Source organism: Festucalex cinctus, chromosome 15 (genome assembly GCF_051991245.1).
Source record: "Festucalex cinctus isolate MCC-2025b chromosome 15, RoL_Fcin_1.0, whole genome shotgun sequence".
NCBI lineage: Eukaryota > Metazoa > Chordata > Actinopteri > Syngnathiformes > Syngnathidae > Festucalex > Festucalex cinctus.
Genome location: NC_135425.1, coordinates 26,503,040 through 26,527,840, shown reverse-complemented (window position 1 = coordinate 26,527,840; position 24,801 = coordinate 26,503,040). Strand labels below are relative to the sequence as shown.

Below are 24,801 nucleotides of genomic sequence, written 5' to 3'. Positions count from 1 at the left end.
AGACTGTCTTGTATTTGATTCGTCTCAAACAAGCACAGCAATAAAAACATAAAAAATAAAATAAAAAAATAAGTTGAAGAAGGGCAGAAAGAAGCAAAACTTATCAAGTTAGCCCCCTTGACACAATTCCTTTCTGGACCGCGTGCACGAGTGTTGTGCACGCGCTCAGGGGGCGTGGCCTTGCTGATTCGTCAAGTGGGCTCACCTGTGTTGGCTTCATTTGCTCACCAGGTTTTGGGGGGTGAGACTGGAGAAGAAACCTTCTGTTACCACGTGTCAAACGCAAACTTGGAAATACGATTTACGACCAGTGGACGTCGCTTCATAATGACGTCATGTTGTGGAAAGGAGGAGCTGCACTCGTCTTCAGAAACAGCACGGCAAATGAAGTAAGTGATTTAGTAAGCAGTCGTCAACATGGCTAAAAATAGACTGTTACTTGGATGATGGCGAGTTCCTTGTTTAATAATAACACTGTTGAACTGTCAACCAAGATAGAATTGCGCTAAAGTAATAAAATGGTCACCATGTTGACTCGCAATGAATTAAACGTGCTATAAAGTTCCTGGTGAGAGTAGACACGTGACGTCACAAGTAAGAACTCGACGAGCACATCAAATCTGGAGGATTTTATTTTATTCATTTGACATCAAACTACTGACACAGCAAAAAATGTTGTTGGCCGCAGTTTCTCAAACAGAATAAAAGGCTCACAAAACTTGGCAACAGAAAATTAAAACTCAGGAAAAATCCAAACACGCAGAGTATGACATTATTATTATTGACATGATTTGTTTGTCCTGCCCGTCATTCCAAATCCACACACACACAAAAAAATCTTAGATCAAACAGTCAATTACTGCTGTGCTTTTTAATAATTAATTTCCAACATTATTTGACCCCAAGAGACTGACCGACAATTTGGAGGGACGAGTCTGGTAATCCAGTTTGAATATAGATCGCAAACTGAAACATCATCAATAAACATCAGTGGGCCCATTTTTATTAGAATTTTTTTTTTTTTTTTTTTTTTGTCCTTTCTCTTCCCTGGCCAGCAGTGTGTGTATATACATGAAATTCATAGGCAAATACCACAAAACATTTATCAATCATATGCTCATACTAGGGCTGCACGATATTGGAAAAATATCCCATCTGCGATATAGAGCGATATTGATATTATTGCGATATTTAACATGCGGCAAAATAAGCAAACGTATTCTTAATTAATTGTAATTACCTCTCAATGTTCAACTATTGGATGTCAGTGCACATGTTCCAAAGATGTTTTGCATTTGCATTATTAGGGATGGAACGAGGGGCGTGGGAACCAAATAAAAGGAGAGGATGAGGAGGCGATTTTTTTTAAAATTATTATTATTTTTTATTTTATTTTTTATTTTTTTCCCAGATTGTATCGGTCAGTTCCTCACCTCGAAATGAGTGTTTTCTCTCCTTTTTTTTTTTTGTCATGTTCAATAAATGTCAACCTGGCAGTCTGACCGCTCAAATTCAGATTAAAGCATGAAATTTCATTTCAAACTTATTGCATGTCTTTGCGATATTCATATTGCATGGCCTAATATCGCGAGATCGATATTTTTTTTATATATTGTGCAGCCCTGCCTTATACTCGCGTACAATTTTCATTACACTCATACTGATACATTGAAAATGTTTACATTTCTGCTGAATATTTGTTTTGATTTTTTTTTTTTTTTTTTTTTTTGGTGTACCCCTTATGTCGTAAGTTCCCCTCACTAACTTGAAAAGTTGCACTATATAAAGAGATGTCACTTTTAACCTATATTGATGTCGGTAGGGCAATTTCGAACCTGACGGCAGGCTAAAAAATAAAAAAAAATGGTTTGGTGAGATCTGGTTCCATTTTGGCTTGCGTCTCTTAACCACGTCCTCCCCGCGAGAATCTTTTTGCTGCAAAACCGATCACGCGGAAGGTTTCTCGCTCGCGTGCGTCCTGGCGTGCTTCTTCAAATTCTCGTTCTGACGGAAGCGTTTCCCGCACACGGGGCAGCCGAAAGGTTTCTCTCCCGTGTGCGTCCTCATGTGAACCGTCAAGTTTCCCCTCAGAGAGAATCGTTGACCGCATACTGAGCAAGGGAAAGGTTTCTCGTCGCTGTGCGTTTTCACGTGTCGCTTGAAATGCGCGCTCAGAGCGAATCTTTTCCCGCACACGGGGCAAGGGAAAGGTTTCTCGCTCATGTGCATTGTGGCGTGCTTTGTCAACTCTCCCTTGTGAATGAATCGCTTGCCACAAACTGAGCAGGCGAAAGGTTTTTCGCCCGTGTGTCTTCTGATGTGTTTGGTCCAGTTTTCCCTCGTATGGAAGGTTTTTTCGCAACTCGAGCAAGCGTACGGTTTCTCCCCGGTGTGCGTTCTTGCGTGTTTTGTCAAGTCTATCTTTCGATAATATCCTTGAGGGCAAACGGGGCAGGCGAAAGGTTTCTCGCCCTTGTGCCTTTTGATGTGAATTGTTAAGTGGCCCTTCTGGACGAATCGCTTGCCACAATCGGAGCAGGCGAACGGTTTCTCGCCCGTGTGTGTCCTGGCGTGGATCGTTAACTCGCCCTTCTGCGTGAATCGCTTGCCGCAATCTGAGCAGGCGAAAGGTTTCTCGCCCGTGTGCGTCCTAGTGTGAGTTATTAACTCGCCCTTCTGAGCGAATCGCTTGCCGCAATGTGAGCAGGCGAACGGTTTCTCGCCCGTGTGTGTTCTGGCGTGCGTGGTCAAGTTTCCGCTGGTGCGGAAGCTTTTCCCGCAACTCGAGCAGGCGTACGGTTTCTCCGCGGAGTGCGTCAGTGCGTGTTTTGTCAAGCTTCCCCTCCGATAAAAACTTTGAGGGCAAACGGAGCAGGCGTACGGTTTCTCGCCCGTGTGCGTTCTGGCGTGAATTGTTAACTCTCCCTTCTGAGTGAATCGCTTGCCGCAATCGGAGCAGGCGTACGGTTTCTCGCCCGTGTGCGTTCTGATGTGCGTGGTCAAGTTCCCGCTCGTGCTGAACCTTTTGTCGCAACTCGAGCAGGCGTACGGTTTCTCCCCGGTGTGCGTCATCACGTGTTGTTTCAAGCTTTCTTTCCGATTAAATCTTTGCGGGCAAACGGAGCAGGTGAAAGGTTTCTCCCCCGTGTGCAACCTCAGGTGACTTATCAAGGCCGACTTGTAGCGAAAAGTTTTCCCACACGGAGAACATTTCCAGCGTTTGTCTTCAGTGAAACATCTCATATCGCCTTCAGACTCGTCTTCGTCGTCATCGTCATCATCCGAGCATGAGGCGGCGTCGTCACTGTCTGACAGCGGCGCTATGAGTCCGTCTGCTGGTGAACTTTCTGCCGTCGTGCACTGAATTGACCTGCTGTTGCTGCTTATAGGCTCCGCCCATCCGCCCGCCTCACTGGGACCTTCGTCTTCACTCTTCAGATGGACGTCACCAGTCAACAGAACACAAATGATTTCCTCCTGCTCTTCCTCTTTAACGTGCGGCAGCTCTTCTTTGCACTCTGTGAATCGATTTGGTTCCGGCTCTTCTTCCTCCTCCTCATCGCGAGGCAAATCCTCTTCTTCTTCTTCTTCTTCTTCTTCTTCTTCTTCCTCTTTGACGGGCAGAAACGTCCGCTGCCTGGGGCCGAGATCGTCACTGATGTCTTCAGAACAAAAGAAGAAAAAAACGCACATGATTTGGTCATGTCGATTCGCATGTTGCAAATTTTTCACTTATTATCGTTTGCACATTTGGTTTTTTTTTGTAATTTAAGGTCATTCACTTATTAGAATTAAAAGGTAATAAGACTAATTGTTTATTGGCCAGATCGAATGACTGAATTAGTTTCATGCACATAAAAACCAATTCAACTCACCTTTATTGACATAACATTTGATGAATAGCCCAGTTTTACATAAGACTGTTTCAGAAACCATAAAATGAAGTCGACTCAATGTAATTTCCGGAGTAAATTGTGTGGGAATGCTTATGAAGTAAATCGAAAGATAAATGATGTGAAAAGTTTTAATTGAAGTTGAAAGATAAACGAATAAGAAGAAAACTTCAACTGCAATCTGTCTAAAGTGGGATTCAATCAATTCAGAGAAATTATAATCCAGTTCCTGAAACAATCGTCAGCTGCTATCAAATTATTAAATGTACTTAAAATGTGGTCCAAGTGGAGTTTGAACTCATCTTCTCCATGCTCGACAGACGCTTAAATGTGCGAGTGAAAAATAATACTAATCCGTGCGTGCTTTCAAATTGCCGTGGGAGTGACGTCACGCAGCCGGCACACTCGCCCCTCCCCCTCTCCGCATTTGGCTGGAGGGGTGTAAACACTGTCTTTCCACAGAAACGTCCCACTGTTTACAAAACAAACACAGAATGGCAAAATACAGGCTGGGGGGTGTAGGACAAAGTCACCTCCAGAAATGAAGACAAGCGGGGGCGGGGCTTGGCGAAACGACCAAACGGTCATTGAAAATGAATTGGATCCGATAGAAACGTTTCAACCGCTGGAAAGTTGCTGCTTTTTTTTGTTTTGTTTTTTATGAACATGCATAGCATGTGGTTTACTGACACCGGTGAAGTTGACTTGCAAGCTTTAAAGTGTAAAATTACGCAAAGATTGTCACCACTCTAATCTCCGCCATTCAAATTGATAGGGCAGTTGGTAGCCTCGGTTTTTTTCCCTTCGCGCATGCGCAAACTTAATGCGCACTTCGCTTATTGAGAAGTAATTAAATCCTGTGATTAAAAAGTGGCTTTTCCAGAGTGAAACCGGCAAACTGGGGCTTTAAGCCGCCAAAACTTAACAGGATGATTCAACGGAGTGACAAAAATATTAAATTTACGACAATCTACTTTTTATTTTTCCAGGTGCAGAAGGTAATAAGCATGAAAACTCGAACCATTTGCTAAACTGGTATAAAAGTGAAGAAACCTGCAGTTGGTGGTTGCTCCTCGCTGTCGCCTTTTGCACCGCGTCGTTCCTCCTCGTTTGCTGTCGTCGTCTTGCTTGGCCACATTTTCACACTCGACCTCTGCCGAGCGATCGCCAACAACTCGACTTTCTTTTTGCTAGCGGCTCGCCAGCTAAATGTAGCTAAGCTAAAATAAGCCGAGAAGCTCCGACGTGCGACGTTTAAGCGGACAACAAGACTCACTCAACGACTGACGTGTAAAAATGTTGACGTCGGTTCAACAAGTTCAAAGTGACCAATTGAATTTCACCAAAGTTTCGCCGAAGCGCGAAGCGTGTACGAAAAGGGGGGAAAAAAACGTGAACGGCTGCAATCTGCGACGGACAAGGAATGTACGGCAAGTTCACTTGGACAAACTTTGTCACCAAGCAACAAGCGCGATGCGACGGTGGCTGTGAAGTGCAAAAAACGGTCTTTAAGATAACTAAAATAATCGCTGGCTCTGTTTGTGTAATCCAATAAACGACATTTTTTTTGTATCAACAACAATTCGGTTACTTGACTTCGCAAGTTGCAATACCAAATGTGCCCACAAGGAGACCGTTGTTGATTAATCCCATTTATTTGTTGGAGGTTTGTTTCTCCAATGAGTGTTTCTGTTTTCCAACTATTGTTTAATGTAGTTTTGATATTTGACTTTTTTTTTTAAATAAAACTTTATTAGTTAGCCTATTTTTTTGTTTTGTTTTTGTTGTTCATTGTTAAATGCACATTTACTTTTTAGAGTTATAAATGTATTGTTTTTTGTTTTTAAAATGTCAAAATGTGTTTTATTTTTGTTTCCTTATATATTTTTAATTTCTTGTTTTATTTTTCCAAAGCTTTTATTTTTTGTATTGCCTTTTTTGTATTCATACTTTTTTTTTTTTTTTTTTTTTAACTATTTTTCTCAGCAACTCAAACATTTATTTTATTTATTAGATTAAGTAGCCAAAATTGAAATTTAGAAAGTTACTACAAACTTAACTATGTCTAGTTACTGTCACATATTCTGCCTTTTATGAGTAAATTGTACTTATAATTTTGGATTCAAAATAACCAGAATGTACAATAATTTTTGGGATTTTTTATTGAAGGTAGTTTTTCTTTTGTTGTGTAAATTCAGTTCGTCTTAATTAGTTTTCAGGTTGCATATGTTAGTTTGGATTAGTTGCTGTTTTCTGTGCTGTTAAATTTCAGAGACATTATTGCACATGGTAATAATGAAATTTTACATATAGGACAAACACGCTGCCTTTTCAATTTCGAAGTAAACTGCTCAAAATATGCAATTTAAAAAAAAAATAATAATAAGGCACCTATTCACAAAACCATGTTAACTGTTAGCTTGTGTTTTGCGCAGTTTTCAATCGTTTCTCGCCGGATACTTTTTGGGTTGGACACGTTTTCCGGATATCCGGTATGGTGTGTCTTTGTAGACGCCAGTGTAAAAAAAAAACAAAAAAAAAACAAAAACAAACTTGTTTAGATCTTTGTAAATAATCACTTTAATGTTGAAAGTTTTGTAAGTGGCTACTCGTTTACTTAACGAGGCAAATGTGATCGTCTGGCCGCTGTTTCAGATGAATTACACTCGCGGTGAAATACGTGTCGCTGATGTAGTGTCTTGGTAGTCCAGTAGAGGGCCTCGTTACACTTGTTGAACAGTCAGTCTCGTTCAGGGGTCGGCAACCCAAAATGTTGAAAGAGCCAAAAAACAAATATGTCTGCAAAAAATTAAAAGCCTTATATAAGCCTTTTAATGAAGGCAACACCTGCTCTATGTATCTATATTAGCCTACGATCAACATGACTAAGTTAATAACCAAGTTAAGAAATCAGATTGTTGATGTCATTTTTTATTTTGAGGATTCGATAAAACACAACAACAAAATGGAACGTGCGTAACATTTGTAACAATAAAACATCAGCCTTTTGAAAAGTATTTAAGACGGCCATCGGACTTTGTTGTGCAGCAGAAGTTCGGAATATTCGCTGTCAGCTTCATCAAGCAATGCATGGAAGCGACGGTGGTTCATCACCGCCAGACGCTTCTGCATTGGCCATGAATGCAAATGATTCGGGCCAAGAAACGTTAAAATTAAAACCTCTCTTCTCCTTAGTTATTTTGTTAAGTACACTATGTTTTGCATTTACGTTATTAGGGTTGGAACCCCCATTTTCACGAGGGCCGTGAAAACCAAATAAAAAGAGACGGTGAGGAGGGGATTTGTTTTGGCTTTTCTTTCCAGAGAGTGCAGTAGTCAGTTGTATCAGTCAGTTCTTCTCCTCGAACTCGGCGTCTTCTTTCCTTTTTTGTCACTTTTAATGAAAGTCAAACAGGTCAAATTCAGATAAAAGCATAAAATTCCATATCAAACTTATTGCATATCTTTGCGAAATGCATATTGTGTAGGCCAAAATCGCAATATCACTATTTTTTGTTTTGTTGTTTTTTTTTTTTTACCTCATACTCGCATTCAATTTTCAGTACACTCATATTAATACATCGAAAACATTTATAACATTTCTACAATTTTGCCAGCTCGTCTTATTTTGTAAGTATTTCTCTTGCTTTAAACTTTTTTTTTTTTTTTAACTCAGCTCGTTCAGGTCAGTACTAAAAGTATTCCACAAATGAACACACCCTTGCTGAGTATTTGTTATTGTTTGGATATTTTTTTGGGGTACCCCTTATGTCATAAGCTCCCGTCACTCGCTTGAAAAGTTGTGCTGTATAAAGTGATGTCAATTTTAACCTATATTGACTTCAGTAAGGAACCTGACTGCAGGGTAAAAAAAAAAAAAAAAAAAAAAAAAGTTTGGTGTGATCGAGTTCCATTTTTGGGTCATCAATTAGTACTTGAGATGAGAAGCGAAACCTATCAAACCGATCACGCGGAAGGTTTCTCACTCGCGTGCGTTCGGGCGTGCTTCTTGAAATGTCCGTTCTGAGAGAATCGTTTCCCGCACACGGGGCAGCCGAAAGGTTTCTCGCCGGTGTGCGTTCTGGTGTGTCTGGTCAAGTTGTCGCGACTTTGGAAGCTTTTTTCGCAACTCGAGCAAGCGTACGGTTTCTCCCCGGTGTGCGCCCTTGCGTGTCTTGTCAAGTCTCCCCTCCGATAAAATCGTTGAGGGCAAACGGAGCAGGCGAAAGGTTTCTCGCCCGTGTGCGTTCTGGTGTGAATTATTAACTCTCCCTTCTGAGTGAATCGCTTGCCGCAGTCGGAGCAGGCGAACGGTTTCTCGCCCGTGTGCGTTCGGGCGTGTCTGCTCAAGTTGTCGCTGGTGCCGAAGCTTTTTTCGCAACTCGAGCAGGCGTACGGTTTCTCCCTGGTGTGCGTCCTTGCGTGTATTGTCAAGTTTCCCCTCCGATAAAATTTTTCAGGGCAAACGGAGCAAGCGAAAGGTTTCTCGCCCGTGTGCGTTCTGGTGTGAATTGTTAACTCGCTCTTCTGAGTGAATCGCTTGCCGCAATCGGAGCAGGCGAAGGGTTTCTCGCCCGTGTGCGTTCTGATATGTTTGGCCAAGCTGTCGCTGGTGCTGAAGCTCTTTTCGCAACCCGAGCAGGCGTACGGTTTCTCCCCGGTGTGCGTCCGTGCGTGTTTCGTCAGGCTTCCCCTCTGAGAGAATCTTTGAGGGCAAACGGAGCAGGTGAAAGGTTTCTCGCCCGTATGCGTCCTGGTGTGAATTTTTAATTCTCCCTTCTGAGTGAATCGCTTGCCGCAAACAGAGCAGGCGAACGGTTTCTCGCCCGTGTGTGTTCTGGTGTGTTTGATCAAGTTGCTGCTGGTGTGGAAGCTTTTTTCGCAACTCGAGCAGGCGTACGGTTTCTTCCCGGTGTGCGTCATTGCGTGTTGTGCCAAGCTTCCCTTCCGATTAAATCTTTGCGGGCAAACGGAGCAGGTGAAAGGTTTCTCCCCCGTGTGCAAACTCAGGTGCCTTTTCAAGCCCGACTTGTAGCCAAAACCTTTCCCACAATGACAACATTTCCAGCGTTTGTCTTCAGTGAGACGTCTCGTATCACCTTCGGACTCATCGTCATCATCATCATCATCATCATCATCATCCTCCTCCTCGTAAGGAGAACATGAGGTGGCGTTGTCACTGTCTGATAGCGGCGCTATGAGTCCGTCTGCTGGTGAACTTTCTGCCGTCGTGCACTGAATTGACCTGCTGCTGCTGCTTATAGGCTCCGCCCATCCGCCCGCCTCACTGGGACCTTCGTCTTCACTCTTCAGATGGACGTCACCAGTCAACAGAACACAAATGATTTCCTCCTGCTCTTCCTCTTTAACGTGCGGCAGCTCTTCTTTGCACTCTGTGAATCGATTTGGTTCCGGCTCTTCTTCCTCCTCATCATCGCGAGGCAAATCCTCTTCTTCTTCTTCTTCTTCTTCTTCCTCTTTGACGGGCAGAAACGTCCGCTGCCTGGGGCCGAGATCGTCACTGATGTCTTCAGAACAAAAGAAGACAAACGCACATGATTTGGTTTTGTCGATTCGCATGTTGCAAATTTAATGTCACTTATTGTTTACAGTTTTGTTTTTGTTTTTTTTGTCATTTAAGGTTATTCACAAGTGCTGCACATAAGACAGTTAGTTAGTTTAAGAAACGATAAATTAGAACCATTTGGTAAACTGGTATAAAAGTGAAGAAACCTGCAGTTGGTGGTTGCTCCTCGCTGTCGCCTTTTGCACCGCGTCGTTCCTCCTCGTTTGCTGTCGTCGTCTTGCTTGGCCACATTTTCACACTCGACCTCTGCCGAGCGATCGCCAACAACTCGACTTTCTTTTTGCTAGCGGCGAGCCAGCTAAATGTAGCTAAGCTAAAATAAGCCGAGAAGCTCCGACGTGCGACGTTTAAGCGGACAACAAGACTCACTCAACGACTGACGTGTAAAAATGTTGACGGCGGTTCAACATGTTCAAACTGACCAATTGAATTTCACCAAAGTTTCGCCGAAGCGCGTGAAAAAGGGGGGAAAAAAACGTGAACGGTTGCAGTCTGCGACGGACAATGAATGTACGGCAAGTTCACTTGGACAAAAAGCATCAAAGCGCGATGCTATGGTGCTGTGAAGTGCAAAACAAACAAAAAAAACAGTGTTTAAAATCGCTAATGTTTCGCTGGCTATGTTCTGTTTAAGCCAATAAAAACTATTTTCTTTTTTTTTTGTATCAACAATTTGGTTACGTGCAATACCAAATGTGCCCACAAGGAGACCGTTGTTGGTGAATCCCATTCATTTGTTCAAGATGTCTGTTTCTTCAAGGAGTACGTTTCTGTTTTCCAACTATTGTTTAATGTTGTTTTGATATTTGACTTTTTTTTTTGAATAAAAACTATTAGCTATTTTGTTTATTATTAAATGCACATTTACTTTTTATAGTTAAACTAATTTTGACATTTCAAAAAAAATATCCGAGAAAAAAAATACATTATTTTATTTTTTGTTTCCTTATATATTTTTAATTTCTTTTATTCTTTCAAAGCTTTTATTTTATATTTTTTGTCTTGACTTTTTCTTGTATTCACTTTATTTATTTATTTTACTTTATTTTTTCTTACGAACCCAAACTTTTAATTTATTTATTAGATTAAGTAGCCAAAACTCAGTTTTAGAAAATTACTACAAACTTAACTATGTCTAGTTAGTGTAACATATTCTGCATTTTGTGAGTGAGGCGGAGGATTGGAAAAAAAATCACCACCACACATGAACAGAAGCCCAGAGATGAATTCATGGCTGTACATTCTGTATTTAAATCATTTAAATGAAGTAATTAAAGTGCATTTTCCTGAATACGGAAGGCCCTGCCTTTAAATAAGAAAGGAAAACAATGCCACCTAGTGGCTACAAATAGACTGTTACTTGGATGATGGCGAGTTCCTTGTTTAATAATAACACTGTTGAACTGTCAACCAAGATAGAATTGCGCTAAAGTCATAAAATGGCCACCGCCCGGTCACCATGTTGACTCGCAATGAATTAAACGTGCTGTAAAAAGTTCCTGGTGAGAGAAGACACGTGACGTCACAAGTAAGAACTCGACGAGCACATCAAATCTGGAGGATTTTATTTTATTTATTTTGACATCAAACTACTGACACAGCAAATAATGTTGACCTCATTTTCTCAAAAAGAATAAAAGGCAGTATAGGAACATGAAATTCATCATACATTTCTCATACTAGGGCTGCACGATATTGGAAAAATATCCCATCTGCGATATTGATATTATTGCGATATTTAACGTGCGGCAAAATAAGCAAACGTATTCTTAATTAATTGTAATTACCTCTCAATGTTCAACTATTGGATGTCAGTGCACATGTTGCAACGATGTTTTGCATTTGCGTTATTAGGGTTGGAACACCCATGGAACGAGGGGCGTGGGAACCAAATAAAAGGAGAGGGTGAGGAGGCGATTTTTTATTTCCCCCCCATGTTTAATAAATGTCAAACAGGTCAACCTGACAGTCTGACTGGTCAAATTCCGATAAAAGCATAAAATTTCATTTCACATTCGTATTGCATGTTGCATAGGCCAATATCGCCAATATTTTTTCGATATATTGTGCAGCCCTACGTCATACTCGCATGCAATTTTCATTACACTCATATTGGATATATCAAACATTTAACACATTTCTGCAATTTTACCAGCTCGTGTCTGATTTAAGTCATTTTCTTGCTTTTAAACATTTATTTTTTTTAACTCGGCGAGATCAGGTCAGTACCAAAATGATTACACAAATTAACACACCTTCGCTAAATATTTGTTCGTTTTGATTTTTTTTTTGTTTTTTTTTTGTACCCCTTATGTCATAAGTTCCCCTCACTCACTTCGCTGTATAAAGTGATGTCACTTTTAACCTATGGATCTCAGTAAGGCAGTTGAGAACTTGACGTCAGGGTAAAAAAAATAGTTTGGTGTGATCTCGTTCCTTTTTGGCTTACGTCCTCCCGTGAGAATCTTTTTGCCACAAAACCGATCACACGGAAGGTTTCTCGCTAGCGTGCGTCCTGGCGTGCTTCTTGAAATGCCCGTTCTGAGAGAATCGTTTCCCGCACACGGGGCAGCCGAAAGGTTTCTCGCCCGTGTGTATCCTCATGTGAACCGTCAAGTCTCCCTTCTGAGAGAATCGCTTCTCGCACACTGAGCAGCCGAACGGTTTCTCGCCCGTGTGCGTTCTTTGGTGTTTGGTTAAGTTTTCCTTGGTGTAGAACCGTTTTTGGCAAGTAGCGCAAGCAAAAGGTTTCTCCCCGGTGTGCGTTCTCGTGTGTTTTGCCAGGTTTCCCTTCTGAGAGAACCGTTGGCCGCATACGGAGCAGGTGAAAGGTTTCTCGTTGGCGTGCGTTCTCAAGTGTTGGTTGAAATGCGAATTCTGAGCGAATCTTTTCCCGCACACAGGGCAGGCGAAAGGTTTCTCACCCGTGTGCGTTCTGGTGTGCATTGTTAACTCTCCCTTCTGAGTGAATCGTTTACCACAAACGGAGCAATCGAAAGGTTTCTCGCCGGTGTGCGTTCTGGTGTGTTTGGCCAAGTTGTCCCTCGTCTGGAAGCTTTTTTCGCAACTCGAGCAAGCGTACGGTTTCTCCCCGGTGTGCGTTCGTTCGTGTTTGGCCAAGTTTCCCTTCTGAGAAAATCTTTGCGGGCAAACGGAGCAAGCGAAAGGTTTCTCGTTAGTGTGCGTTCGTATGTGTCGGTTGAAATGCGCCTTCTGAGCAAACCGTCTCCCGCACACGGAGCAGGCGTACGGTTTCTCGCCGGTGTGCGTCCTGGTGTGAATTGTTAACTCGCCCTTCTGAGCGAATCGCTTGCCGCAATCGGAGCAGGCGAACGGTTTCTCTCCCGTGTGCGTTCGGGCGTGTTTGGCCAAGCTGTCGCCGCCGTGGAAGGTTTTTCCGCAACTAGAGCAAGCGTACGGTTTCTCGCCAGTGTGCATCCGCGCGTGTTTCGTTAAGTTTCCCCTCTGGGAAAATCGTTGAGGGCAAACGGAGCAGGCGAAAGGTTTCTCGCCCGTGTGCAAACTCAGGTGCCTTTTCAAGCCCGACTTGTAGCCAAAACTTTTCCCACACAGAGAACATTTCCAGCGTTTGTCTTCAGACTCGTTTTCGTCATCATCATCATCATCATCATCCGAGCATGAGGTGGCGTCGTCACTTTCTGATAGCGGCGCGATGAGTCCGTCTGTTGGCGAACTTTCTGCCGTCGCGCGCTGACTTGCTGAGCTGCTGCTGCTGCTTGGAGGCTCCGCCCATCCGCCCGCCTCACTGGGACCTTCGTCTTCACTCTTCGGATGGACGTCACCAGTCAACAGAACACAAATGATTTCCTCCTGCTCTTCCTCTTTAATGTGCGGCGGCTCTTCTTTGCACTCTGTGAGTCGATTTGGTTCCGGCTCCTCTTCCTCATTGTTGAGGGAGAAATCTTCTTCTTCTTCTTCCTCCACTTCCTCTTTGACAAGCAGAAACGTCAGCTGCCCGGGGCCAAGATCGTCACTGATGTCTTCAGAACAAAAGAAGACAAACGCATGTTGCAAATTTAATGTCACTTTTCGTTTACATACTTTTTTTTTTTTTTTTTTGTGGGTCATTTAAGGTTATTAGCTTATTACAATTAAAAGGTAATAAGACTAATGATGTTTATTGGCCAGATCGAATGACTGAATTAGTTTCAAAACAATTCAATTCAACTTTATTTACGTAACATTTAAGTTACAAGTTAGGTTACAACCTGTAAACATATTAAACTTATTTGTGTCATGACGACAATCTCATTTAGATTTTAACCTCTTTATGAAGATTTATTTTTCCAGACGCAGGAGGTCAAAGACCCTTTCCAGCTGACGTCACCGCTTAGCTCCTCCCAGAGGACAAACATCCCATAACAAATGAATGTTGAGAGTTTGATTTTCGGCGAGCGTTTTCGTTAAAAGGTGGGAAATATGTCAAGTGTCACAAAAAAACGACCCGAGTAGGACACGACATTACCGCAAATTGAATACTTTAGTAAAAAAGTATGACTGATTGTTTCATTTAAGATAATATGGCCGTGCACAAGTTCGCCACAGCATTGCTCGCTGATTTGTCAACTGTTTGACGGATGTTCTAAGCTCCCACTGATTGTTTTCTAATTCACTCGCATTGACGCCCTGCCCTCCACCGCAAGGGGCGCACTTAAACGTGACGTCACACTACAGTGGTCTCTATAAGCATGAAAATTCGAATAATTTGGTAAACGAGTGTAAAAGTGACCAAACCTGCAGTTGGTTGTGGCTCCTCGCTGTCGCCTTTTGCGCCGCCGAGTTCCTCCTCGTATGCTGTTGACGTGCTTGCCCACATTTTCACTCTCGATTTCTGCTGAGCGATCGCCAACTCGACTCGTTGCTAGGCGGCCAGCAAGCTAAATTTAGCTAAGCTAAAAAAGAAAAAAAACAGCCGAGAAGCTGCGACGTGCACCCCGGCGACGTTAAGCGGACACAAGACTCACTGAACTAATGACGTCGAGGCTTCGGTGCGTTTAAGAAGTTTAAACCGGCGAATGAAATTCACCAAGTTTCGCGGAGTTTACGAAAAAGGGGGGAAAAAAACGTGAACGGCTGCAACCTGCGACGGACAATGAATGTACGGCAAGTTCACTTGGACAAACTTTGTCACCAGGCAACAAGCGCGATGCTACGGTGGCTTGTGTTAACTCGTTTCTAGCCGGCCGCCGGACCCTTTTTGGGGATGAACTCGTTTACCGGATATCCGGTATTGTTTGGCTCGTCTTTGTAGACGCCAGTAAAAAGACGTTTACTCTTTGTAATTAATCACTTTAATGTTTAAAATTTTGTAAGTGGCTACTCGTTTACTTTAACGAGGTCATTTTATTGTGTTGGCCGCTGTATCAGATAAATTACACTCGCGGTGATATATGTGTCGCTTATGTAGTGTCTTCGTAGTCCAGTAGAGGGCCATGTTGCACTTGTTGAACAGACAAGTCTTTATTCGATTTTCGTTTGATTCGTCAAACAATACAGCAATAAAAACATAAAAGAAAGGAGGATAACAAGCATAATATGCAAGTTTGAGAAGGGCAGAAAGAAGCGCATCAAGTTTACACAATTTAAAATCAGAATTAATAAACATACAAGTATTTCAATACATTTTAGAAGATTAAAGAAGTTTAAGGGCAAATCTTGTGAAGGAACATAGTAAAAGAATCGACACGAATCCTCAACAAAGCTGAGAACATGTGGCGAGGGCAAACTATTAACTTAAAGGGATCCTTCTCTTATTTAGCCCATTTATAGCAATAAAAAGCTAATATTTTGTCTATAATTAATTTGACACTTGCATTATTTTTCACATACAAAAACACATTTTGCAACTTGCTGTCGACTGAAAATGACATCACAAGGGCTGAGGTAACCAATCACAGCTCATCTGTTTGGTCATGTGACATTCACAAGCTGAGCTGTGATTGGTTACCTCAGCCCTTGTGATGCAAAATGTGGTTTTAAAGCTACTAATTGTACATGAAAAAGAATGAAAATATCAAATTTATTATCGGCAAAATATTAATGTTTGACTGCCAAAAATGGCTAAATAAGTAAAGTATCCCTTTTAACCACAAAAACACCGATGACAAGAATGTAGTTCAACAGTCAAAATTACTTCATTCAAGTTCATGTTTTAAAAAATAGTTACAAAAAGTTCATGTTTGTAACAAGGACAAAATGTAGATGTTAAAATAAAAACATCTCTTGGTTATCAAATGAATCGTTTTGTTTAAAAAAAAAAAAAAAAAAACGTTTAGGAGGAGGCAAAAGGTCTCTCGCCAGCGTGTATTTTGTTGTGTACTGTCAAATGTCCCTTATTGTAGAAAGTGTTACCGCAAACCTCGCATGCGTACGTTTTCCCGCTCGTGTGCGTTTTGGTGTGGTTTTCCAAATTGCATTTCCGGGCAAATTTTCGCCCGCAAACCAGGCAGGCGAAAGGTCTCTCCCCGGTGTGACAGATGGCGTGCATTTGCAAATTGCCTTTGTTGACAAAACTCTTGCCGCAAATCGCGCACGTGTGAAGTTTCTCGCCAGTGTGCCTTACTGAGTGGTCTTTCAAATATTTGCTCGTCGTGAAACTTTTACCGCAAACGGTGCATAAATAAGGCGTCCAACCGGGGTGCGTCCTCGTGTGGCGTTTGAAATCGTCCTCGCCGGAGAATTGCTGGCCGCAAAACGCGCAGTCGAACGATCCGACGTGCGTTCTGACGTGCTCGTCCAATTTTCCCTTCGCGTAAAATCTTTTACCGCAAACGGGGCAGTGAAAAAGTTTCTCCCCGGTGTGGAATTTTGTGTGCATGGTCAGGTTTCCCTTCTGCGCAAACGCCCTACCGCAAACGGCGCAAGCGAAAGGTTTCTCTCCGGTGTGCGTCCTGACGTGCGTTTTTAAGACGCCCCTGTGGGAGAACGATTTGCCGCAGAGCGTGCATGAGTACGGTCTCTCCCCGGTGTGCGTCCTCGTGTGCACCGTCAGGTTCCCCCTCGCGCAAAATCTTTTCCCGCAGACGGAGCACGCAAACGGTTTCTCGCCGGTGTGCGTCCGCGCGTGGATTTTTAAGACGGCCTTGTGGGAGTAGCGCTTGCCGCAAACGGCGCACGCAAACGGCTGCTCGCCGGTGTGCGTCCGCGTGTGGATTTTCAAGACGGCCTTCTGCGAGTAGCGCTTGCCGCAAACGGCGCACGCGTGAGGTTTCTCGCCGGGACGCTTTTTCAAACCAGACTTGGGGCCGACGGTTTTCGCAGACGGAAAACGTTTCCGGCGTTTGCCGCCGGTGCGACGGCTCTTATGACCTTCAGACTTTTCTTCCTCATCATCATCATCATGCGACATGGCGTCGTCATTGTCTGACAGCGGCGCCAAGAGTCCGTCTGCCGGCGGCCGTCCGTCACCTTCCGTCGTCGCAGTCTGACTGTTGCTGCTCGAAGGCTCCGCCCCCCCGCAGGCCTCACTCGGACCGCCATCTTCGCTCTTGAGAGGGACGCCAGCGGATGGAAACTTGGTGACGTCCTCCTCTTGCTCTTCCTCCTTAATGGGAGGAGATTTCTCCTCCTCTTCTTCTTCTTTCACCCGAACGGACTCCGGCTGAAGGGACGGCGCCTCCTGCTGGCCAGGACACTTCTCACTGATGTCTGCAGAACACACAAAGACAAATTATTATTATTTTTATCAATAATAATAATAATAATAATAATGCACGTCATGTGAATTGTATGTTGCATATTTTGCAGATATTGAAGTAGGGCTCCATGATATTGGAAAATAGTGATAGACCAATTTTTTTCAAGGCCCATACTGACACAAATTATTAGTAGTCAAAGAGGCCGATAAATGATATTTCAAGTCGATATTCATTTGCAGTAAAATAGAAAAAAAAAAAACTTTTAAACTATATTGTCAGATTTGTTTATAAAATAACAAAAATTGCAGTGCACTTTCTGGGTCATTACCATGTGTTAAGCTAAATTTAAAAAATGTAATTAAATAAAAAAAGCAAGTATATAGATCCCTAAATATTTCTACTGTAAATGAAGTTTTAAAAAATTTCAACATAATTTCTTCATTTTATTTTTTTAAATAAAGGTGTAGGGAGTTTCTACTTTTTTTTTTTTTTTTTTTTAAATGAATTAGAAATTCAAATAGATCCATAAATGAAACGTTTCCTTCATCTCACTGAGTGACAAATGCATTTGAATGTAGCTAATTTGGGGTATTTGTTTCAAAAGAATTTTTGCAGTAAAAAAAAATAGTCTGAATGTGTTCCAAATGTGTTTATGACAAGTCAAAACTGTCTGTGAACGTCTTACAATTCCCGATGAAAAACCCAAATTCGCTCCGTTTGCAAGCATGGCCGATGCCGATATTTAGCATTTTGGCCTGGCCGATAATTTGGTCTATCCCTATTGGAAAAGTAGCAAAAAAAAATAAAAAATAGAGAAGCACGGTTCTACTTGCACAATTGCAAATTTTACAAAATGGTTCCTACAGGTGACATAAACCCCCCCCAAAAAACTACTTTTAATAACGATCAAATTACATTTTGTAAACTATTGCAGGGCATTAAATAATTAGGAATATTCTAATTAATAAAGCAACGGAGCCAGTTCAATTAAACGACATAAATCATAACCCGGAAATCATTCAAATATTTTGACACTCGAATTTTTGTTGTTGTTGTTGGTGCATTTGGGATTAGGAGGTGAATCTCAAGAAACGTATCTCGGCTGCATGCCAGGTAAACAAGAGAGGAGAGTGAACGAACCTGCAGTGAATGTTGGTTTCTCGTCCTCGTCTTTTACTCCACAAAGTTCTTCCTGGTACTTTGCCGTCGCATTTGTACACATTTTTCACGCGACAATCACAAGACTTGATCGCTGCTGAGCGATCACGAAAGCGTCTCTTCGTTAGCGGCTAGGCTAGCTAGCGAGCTAGCCAAACCAGGCTAAACTGCTCAAAGCTAAGCTAAGATAAGCTTGCCTAAAGTCGAGAAGATCCAACGTGTACCGACCGAACGGACACGAAGACCGAACGAATGACTTATTGCTTGCTAAAGTAAGTGATGGCGATTGGTGGTCCTGCGTCGATGATTCGGTTTCACGGAAGTTCGGCAAAGCGAGTGTTGTGGATTGGATGCGCGCGCAACAACTGCAGCGGGCAACACCCCCCCCCCCCCCCCTTCCACACCACAACTCGAACAAACTTTGTTTCACGAAAATAACATTTGTTTCTAAAGAAAAAATTAATACCCGTTGACTTTTTTTGTAACATCATGCACTGTTATCCAAATGTTATACCTTAGTATGCCACGTAACTTTTTTTTTTTTTTTTTTTTTTTTTTTTTTTTTAATTTACGAGATGTCACTTCCGGGGTCAAAAGTCGGTAACTTGCTGCCTTTATGGTCCCAAGGGCTGATTAACTTTTACCGAATAAAAATGCTTGAAATCTGCTCAAAATTTACAAATAAAATTTGTATGTAGAACAGTGATTGTTTGAACATAAGTAATCCTCCTTCATTCACTCACGTCGTACATTCAACGCATTTGTGAAACCTTCACCCACCGAGTTGTTGGCGTTTTGTGATAACCGGATCCCGACGCTCCCTGAACGCAGCACAGCGTAGAATCCAACATGGCGGCCCTGTTCTGCAAAGCGACCAAAGGTGAGCAATTTTTTTTTCCCTCTACCAAATCTCACCACTCTGTCATGAAAACAAAATTTCGCGAGTCGGTTGTGCGTGTTAGCGGCGTGCTAACGGCGTGTAGAATGCTTCCACGTCCGTTAACTCGCTGACAACATTAGCCAAGCTCGCGTTTAGCCGCTAGCTTAGCACGACGAAGCCAAATCAACTCACAGCTAAGTGCAATTATGTAAAACAAAAATAAATAAAAGCATTCTCGGCGACTTAGATATGTTCATTACTTGTTTAAACCGGTTATTTATTTGCAGTAGCGTTTTGGCTGTTTAAGTGAGCAAGTCTTGTGCTCGTTGAAGCGTAAAAAGATCAACAGGACAACTTTTATTGCTCGTTTTAAAATGGAGGAAGTGACGTCAAGTATGTGAAATAATTAGACCAGACATGAATATTTGTTAAAGTTGAGTTGAGTTATGTATTTCAAGTGTCATACAGAGACTAAGGTGGCCATCTTCGACCTTTCACCTAGTTAGCATGGAGCTAATTGGTGAGCTAAAGGGACACTATATTAGGTACACTAGTCAATGAATCAAAACGTGCTTTTTGAAATAATTCCGTTCGTTATATACAAAATGGTCTTTGGGTAATAATAAAGTTGTCAACACTCGCCGTGCTTCTTTAGTATTATAAAAAATTACATCTATTGACATGACATCAGTTCATTGACAAATAATTGATTACCAAATTAATAAGCAATAATTTTGCTAATTGATGAATTAATGACAGAAAAAAAAAACTATCAGTGAGAGAACAACCAACATTATTACTGTTTTTGTTAAACCACCCTGGTTTCTCCCTGCCAGCAGCCATGTTGTTGTTTCGACCACGGAAGCAACTTGATTGATCAACCACTAACGTCTTGATTGTCAATGACTTCCTTTTTGTAGCCATTGGTGTGTGCGCGCGCGGCCGCCGCGGCGTGTCTCGGCTGGCCGAGCTCCCAGAAACGCACGACATCCTGCGGCGGACGTGTCGGGACTTCGCCGAGCGGGAACTGAAGCCCGTCGCCGCCCGGCTGGACAAAGAGCAGACGTTCCCGGCGCAGCAGGTAAAAGCCGGTTCCGGCCGCGCCGGTCGCCTCGGCAACGCCGGCTCATTCACGATGTGCCGCTTAGATCCTGGAGCTGGGCGCCATGGGCGTGATGGCCATGGAGGTCCCCGAGGAGCTGGGCGGCGCCGGCATGGACTACCTGGCGTATAGCGTGGCCATGGAGGAGATCAGCCGCGGCTGCGCCAGCACCGGCGTGGTCGTCTCCGTCAACAACGTGAGACGAGAAGGCCTTCCTGTGTTGGCGCCGGAGACGTCGTCGTGACGATGGAGGACAAAAAATTCCAAATAAATAAATAAGTGACTAAAAGTGAAAATAAAAACGGATATTAAAATAATATATATAATTTGAAAATTCTAAAAAAAAAAAAAAAAAGTAAATATAAATGGAAATAAAAAGAACGAATATATATATATACATAAATAAATATATATGTATTTAATTAAAAAATTCTATCCAAAAAATAAATATAAATGAAAATAAGAACAAAAAATATATATATGCATAAATACATAGGTAATTATGTGACTGCTGCGAAGCAGTCATTTTTATATTTAATTAAAAAATTCTATCCAAAAAATAAATAGAAATAGAAATAAGAACAAAAAAATATATATGCATAAATACATAGGTAATTTTTATATTTAATTAAAAAATTCTATCCAAAAAATAAATATAAATGGAAATAAGAACAAAAAAATATATGCATAAATACATAGGTAATTTTTATATTTAATTAAAAAATTCTATCCAAAAAATTAATGTAAATAAAAAGGACAAAAAAATATATACATAATAAATACATATGTATTTAATTTTAATGTTTAATTCGAAAATTCAATCCAAAAAATATAATTGGAAATAAAAAGAACAAAAAATAAATATACATAAATAAATACATGTGTATTTAATTTTTGAATTATATTTGTTTTATATCTGTTTTATTTTCACTTTTAGTCATTTATTTATTTATTGAGTCATTTATTTATTTTGAAGTTTGTCAGTTTTTGGTCCTCCACACATGACGACGCGTGTCGTGATGAATCTCGCCGCCTCACACGCGTCCCGTCTGTCATCTGGTATTTGTGTCAGTCTCTCTACTTGGGTCCCATCCTGAAGTTTGGTTCTGAGGAGCAGAAGCAGAAGTGGATCGCGCCTTTCACTGGCGGCAACCAGGTGGGCTGCTTCGCCCTCAGCGAGCCAGGTAAAGCTAAAGCTAAAACTAAAACATTTTTAACTAACTAAAACGAACAAACACTACATTTAAAATGACAAAATAAAAACTCACTCAAATGAAAATCCGAAAACTATAATTCAACCCTGCTTCCCGCCTCTCAGGCAACGGCAGCGACGCGGGCGCCGCGTCCACCACGGCGCATCAGGACGGCGACCATTGGGTACTGAACGGCACCAAAGCGTGGATCACCAACAGCTGGGACGCCGCCGCCGCCGTCGTCTTCGCCACCACCGACAGGAAGCTCAAGCACAAGGCGGGGGAGGACGCCGGCGCCCGTCCCGTCTCGTCCCGTCTCGGCCCGCGTTAACGCGAGCCTTCTCCCCTTTGCGCCTCACAGGGCATCAGCGCCTTCCTGGTGCCCATCCCCCACCCGGGCCTGTCGCTGGGCAAGAAGGAGGACAAGCTGGGCATCAAGGCATCGTCCACCGCCAACATCATCCTGGAGGACTGCCGGATCCCGTTGGACTACATGCTGGGACCACGCGGCGCAGGGTTCAAGATCGCCATGGTAACGGGACCGCCGACCATGGCTTTGCTGCTTTTTGGCAAAACGTTGCCGTCAAAGTGTTTGCACAATAACGAGTCGACTCAACAAACCACATTTCTGTAGTCACTTGTTGCTAGGCAGAATTCAGATTCACAAGTCCAATTAAATCCACACCTTGAAGCAACTACCTGTTGCCTGGCAACGATGATAGTTCACTCATCACTTGTTGCTAGGCAGAGTTCATGGGGCACAATATTTGGTGCCCTAAAGTCGACTCAACAAACCACATTTCTGTAGTCACTTGTTGCTAGGCAGAATTCAGATTCACAAGTCCAATTAAATCCACACATTGAAGCAACGACCTTTTTGTTTGGCAATGTTTATATTTCACTCACCCAGCAAGATGACCGAGTATCACTTGTTGCTAGGCAGAATTCATGGTGTACCTCCTCAACATCTGATAATGCAATCTAAGTCCATCCAAAAATATAGTTACACCTTTGAGGAACTACTAGTTGCTAGGCAGGATTCATGAGGCACAATAATGCCAGGCATGTGTTTATATATTAGAAAGATAAAATAAAAATTCATGTGGTCGTGTGAAGGCTGACATTTTTCAACATTTGTGGCTTGGCAGAATTTAGGGGCACTAACGCATTTTACAATTCTGTCTAGGGGGTGCAAATAAAATTGGCCAAAGGTCCGAGTCAGTGAGGCACAACTGTTGGTGCACCCAGATTTTTATTTTTTATTTTTTTTTTATCAATTTTTAATTGAATTTTTGTAGGCAGACTCCATGAGTACCAATTGGAGGTTAAGAACAAAACAAAAGTCCACTAGCTTAATGCTAACATATAATGTAAAACACCAGACAGGCTAACCGAAGCTAGCGTTGACTGTAAATGCAGGGATGCCTTGAGATAAGAGTGCCATGACTTGCGAGTTTTTTTTCAAGATATGGGCCATTGTTTGGTCTTTCTTTGCAGTCTTCAGATATGAGCAAAAAAAAAAAGAAAAGGGAGCTACTTGTCCACTTCTTCGTTCATTGCTGATCAAAATAGTTGTTGACGAATTTCACAATTGATTATTTGTTGATTTAACTTTGACATAATTTTGCGTTTTGCGGCCGGCAGCAAACGTTGGACAGCGGGCGCATCGGCATCGCGGCTCAGGCGCTCGGCATCGCTCAGGCGTCGTTGGACTGCGCCGCCGATTATGCGCACAGACGTCACGCCTTCGGAGCGCCCATCGGCAAACTGCAAGCCGTACAGGTAACGCGTACTCGTCTGCGTCTGTTTTTCGTGTTTGCGGGGCCCCCTTGTGGCTAGAAGGTCATTTGGGATTTTATGGATTCATTTTATTTTGTCACATTGATTTATTTTAATTTTTTTTCCTTTAAGTCGATTGTTTTCATAGTGGCTTTTGATATGAACTTGTTACCTGACCAAGATGGCCGCTTAACACAATTTTTTTTTTTTTTTGTGGTGTAGTTCAAGCTGGCCGACATGGCGCTGGCCATCGAGAGCGCTCGCCTGCTGACGTGGAAGGCGTCCCTCCTGCGCGACGCGAAGCGGCCTTTCGTCAAGGTACGGCGAAAATCCCCCGCGACAACTTCCTGCGGCCCGCCGCCGCGCCGGACCCTTTCACAATAAAACCCTCGTCTCCAGGAAGCCGCCATGGCCAAACTGGCCGCCTCCGAGGCCGCCACCTTCTGCTCGCATCAGGTGAGGAGAGGAGCCGAAAATTGTACTCGAGATTACTGTTACTTTACAATAGCAGGACTCAAGTTTTTAGGAGTTTGGGATTTTTCATGGTTACAGTGTTCCCTCCTTTCTTTCGCGGGTTTTTATTTTAAACATATCTAATGAATGACAAAAATATGTGCGGTGTAACAAGTCAATAAAAAAAATACTACATACTTTTCATGGGGAAAAAAAAACAACTAAATGAATGGAAAAGCTTTCATAATAAACTAAAAATTATATCAAAATGAAAAAACATAATAAATGAAAAAAATAGACTGTGCTGTATAACAAGTAAATAAAAAATGAATGAAAAAGCAATCATAAGAAAAATATATAATTAATGGTTAATGTAAAAAACATGACACCAATGACCAACATGAAACACTAATGCTACCTAGTGGCAGAAAATGACATCCAAACAAATCTGATTCAAATTTTCAAACTTTTAGCTGTTTAGTATATCATTTTAACATTAAAGTATTTTTTTTTTTTTTTTTTTTTTTTTTTTTTTAAGTTTGGCTTTTCTTTTTGACCCAACTGCAATCACTGTAACTTAGATTTTTTTTTTTTGGGCGCTAACCCGTCAGGCCATCCAGGTCCTGGGCGGGATGGGCTACGTGACGGACATGCCCGCCGAGCGCCACTACCGCGACGCTCGCATCACCGAGATCTACGAGGGCACCAGCGAGATCCAGAGACTGGTCATCGCCGGGCAGCTGCTCAAGGACTACGCCCCCTAGATGACCTCTGACCCCCACCTCTCAAAATCCCAACCAGTGACTGGAATGTGAACAACATAAACACAAGCGAACGCTGCCTTGTTTTGACTTACATGGCCCCACCCACTTGTTTGGGGAAGGGGGGGGGGGGGGAACAAAAAAACTTTTGAAGTCATTCTCGTGTTTGGCCAGCAGATGGCGTCCTAGGCACTTGTACAAGTGATGTGTGCCTCGATCACAATTTTATGATTGTCAACGTGCACAATGAAATGAAATATAAATATACGCTCGTGTAAGTTGCTTCTTTAAAAGGAAAAAAAAAAAAAAAGTAGATGGTGGTGGTTGGTTGACGGTC

General features: G+C 42.3%; 3 protein-coding genes across 4 annotated transcripts in view; 1 reads left to right on the top strand and 2 right to left on the bottom strand.

Annotated features, from left to right (window-relative positions):
- Positions 1-5,376, bottom strand: part of LOC144001890 (uncharacterized) — a 263,910-nt gene extending 258,534 nt beyond the window's left edge. The window contains exons 1-2 of one of the 2 annotated variants that reach the window (XR_013278623.1): positions 4,947-5,376; positions 1,491-3,662 (exon numbers count right to left, since the gene is read on the bottom strand). Coding sequence is in view for 1 of the 2 variants with exons in the window: in XM_077496512.1 (XP_077352638.1) it covers positions 1,948-3,662; positions 4,947-5,031 (1,800 nt within the window). In the remaining variant the exon portion in view is untranslated. Of the gene's footprint in view, positions 1-614; positions 3,663-4,946 lie in introns of those variants that run through there. The other variant, XM_077496512.1, reaches the window with a different exon arrangement.
- Positions 1-24,731, top strand: part of acads (acyl-CoA dehydrogenase short chain) — a 29,243-nt gene extending 4,512 nt beyond the window's left edge. The window contains exons 2-12 of the mRNA XM_077496521.1: positions 232-389; positions 19,128-19,176; positions 20,097-20,257; positions 20,325-20,474; positions 21,351-21,462; positions 21,597-21,748; positions 21,833-22,003; positions 23,116-23,253; positions 23,473-23,568; positions 23,650-23,706; positions 24,315-24,731. Coding sequence (XP_077352647.1) covers positions 336-389; positions 19,128-19,176; positions 20,097-20,257; positions 20,325-20,474; positions 21,351-21,462; positions 21,597-21,748; positions 21,833-22,003; positions 23,116-23,253; positions 23,473-23,568; positions 23,650-23,706; positions 24,315-24,467 — 1,293 coding nt within the window. The 5' untranslated portion in view covers positions 232-335 and the 3' untranslated portion in view covers positions 24,468-24,731. The remainder of the gene's footprint in view (positions 1-231; positions 390-19,127; positions 19,177-20,096; positions 20,258-20,324; positions 20,475-21,350; positions 21,463-21,596; positions 21,749-21,832; positions 22,004-23,115; positions 23,254-23,472; positions 23,569-23,649; positions 23,707-24,314) is intronic.
- On the bottom strand, positions 6,809-18,666 carry LOC144002751 (uncharacterized). The gene is made up of 6 exons (XM_077498242.1): positions 18,279-18,666; positions 15,776-17,148; positions 14,236-14,362; positions 11,969-13,481; positions 9,627-9,844; positions 6,809-9,421 (listed from the first exon to the last, which is right to left on the bottom strand). Exons 1-6 carry the CDS (start codon positions 18,358-18,360, stop codon positions 7,860-7,862), a joined length of 4,875 nt encoding a protein of 1,624 aa, XP_077354368.1. The 5' UTR covers positions 18,361-18,666; the 3' UTR covers positions 6,809-7,859.
- Positions 24,732-24,801: the final 70 nt, after the last annotated feature.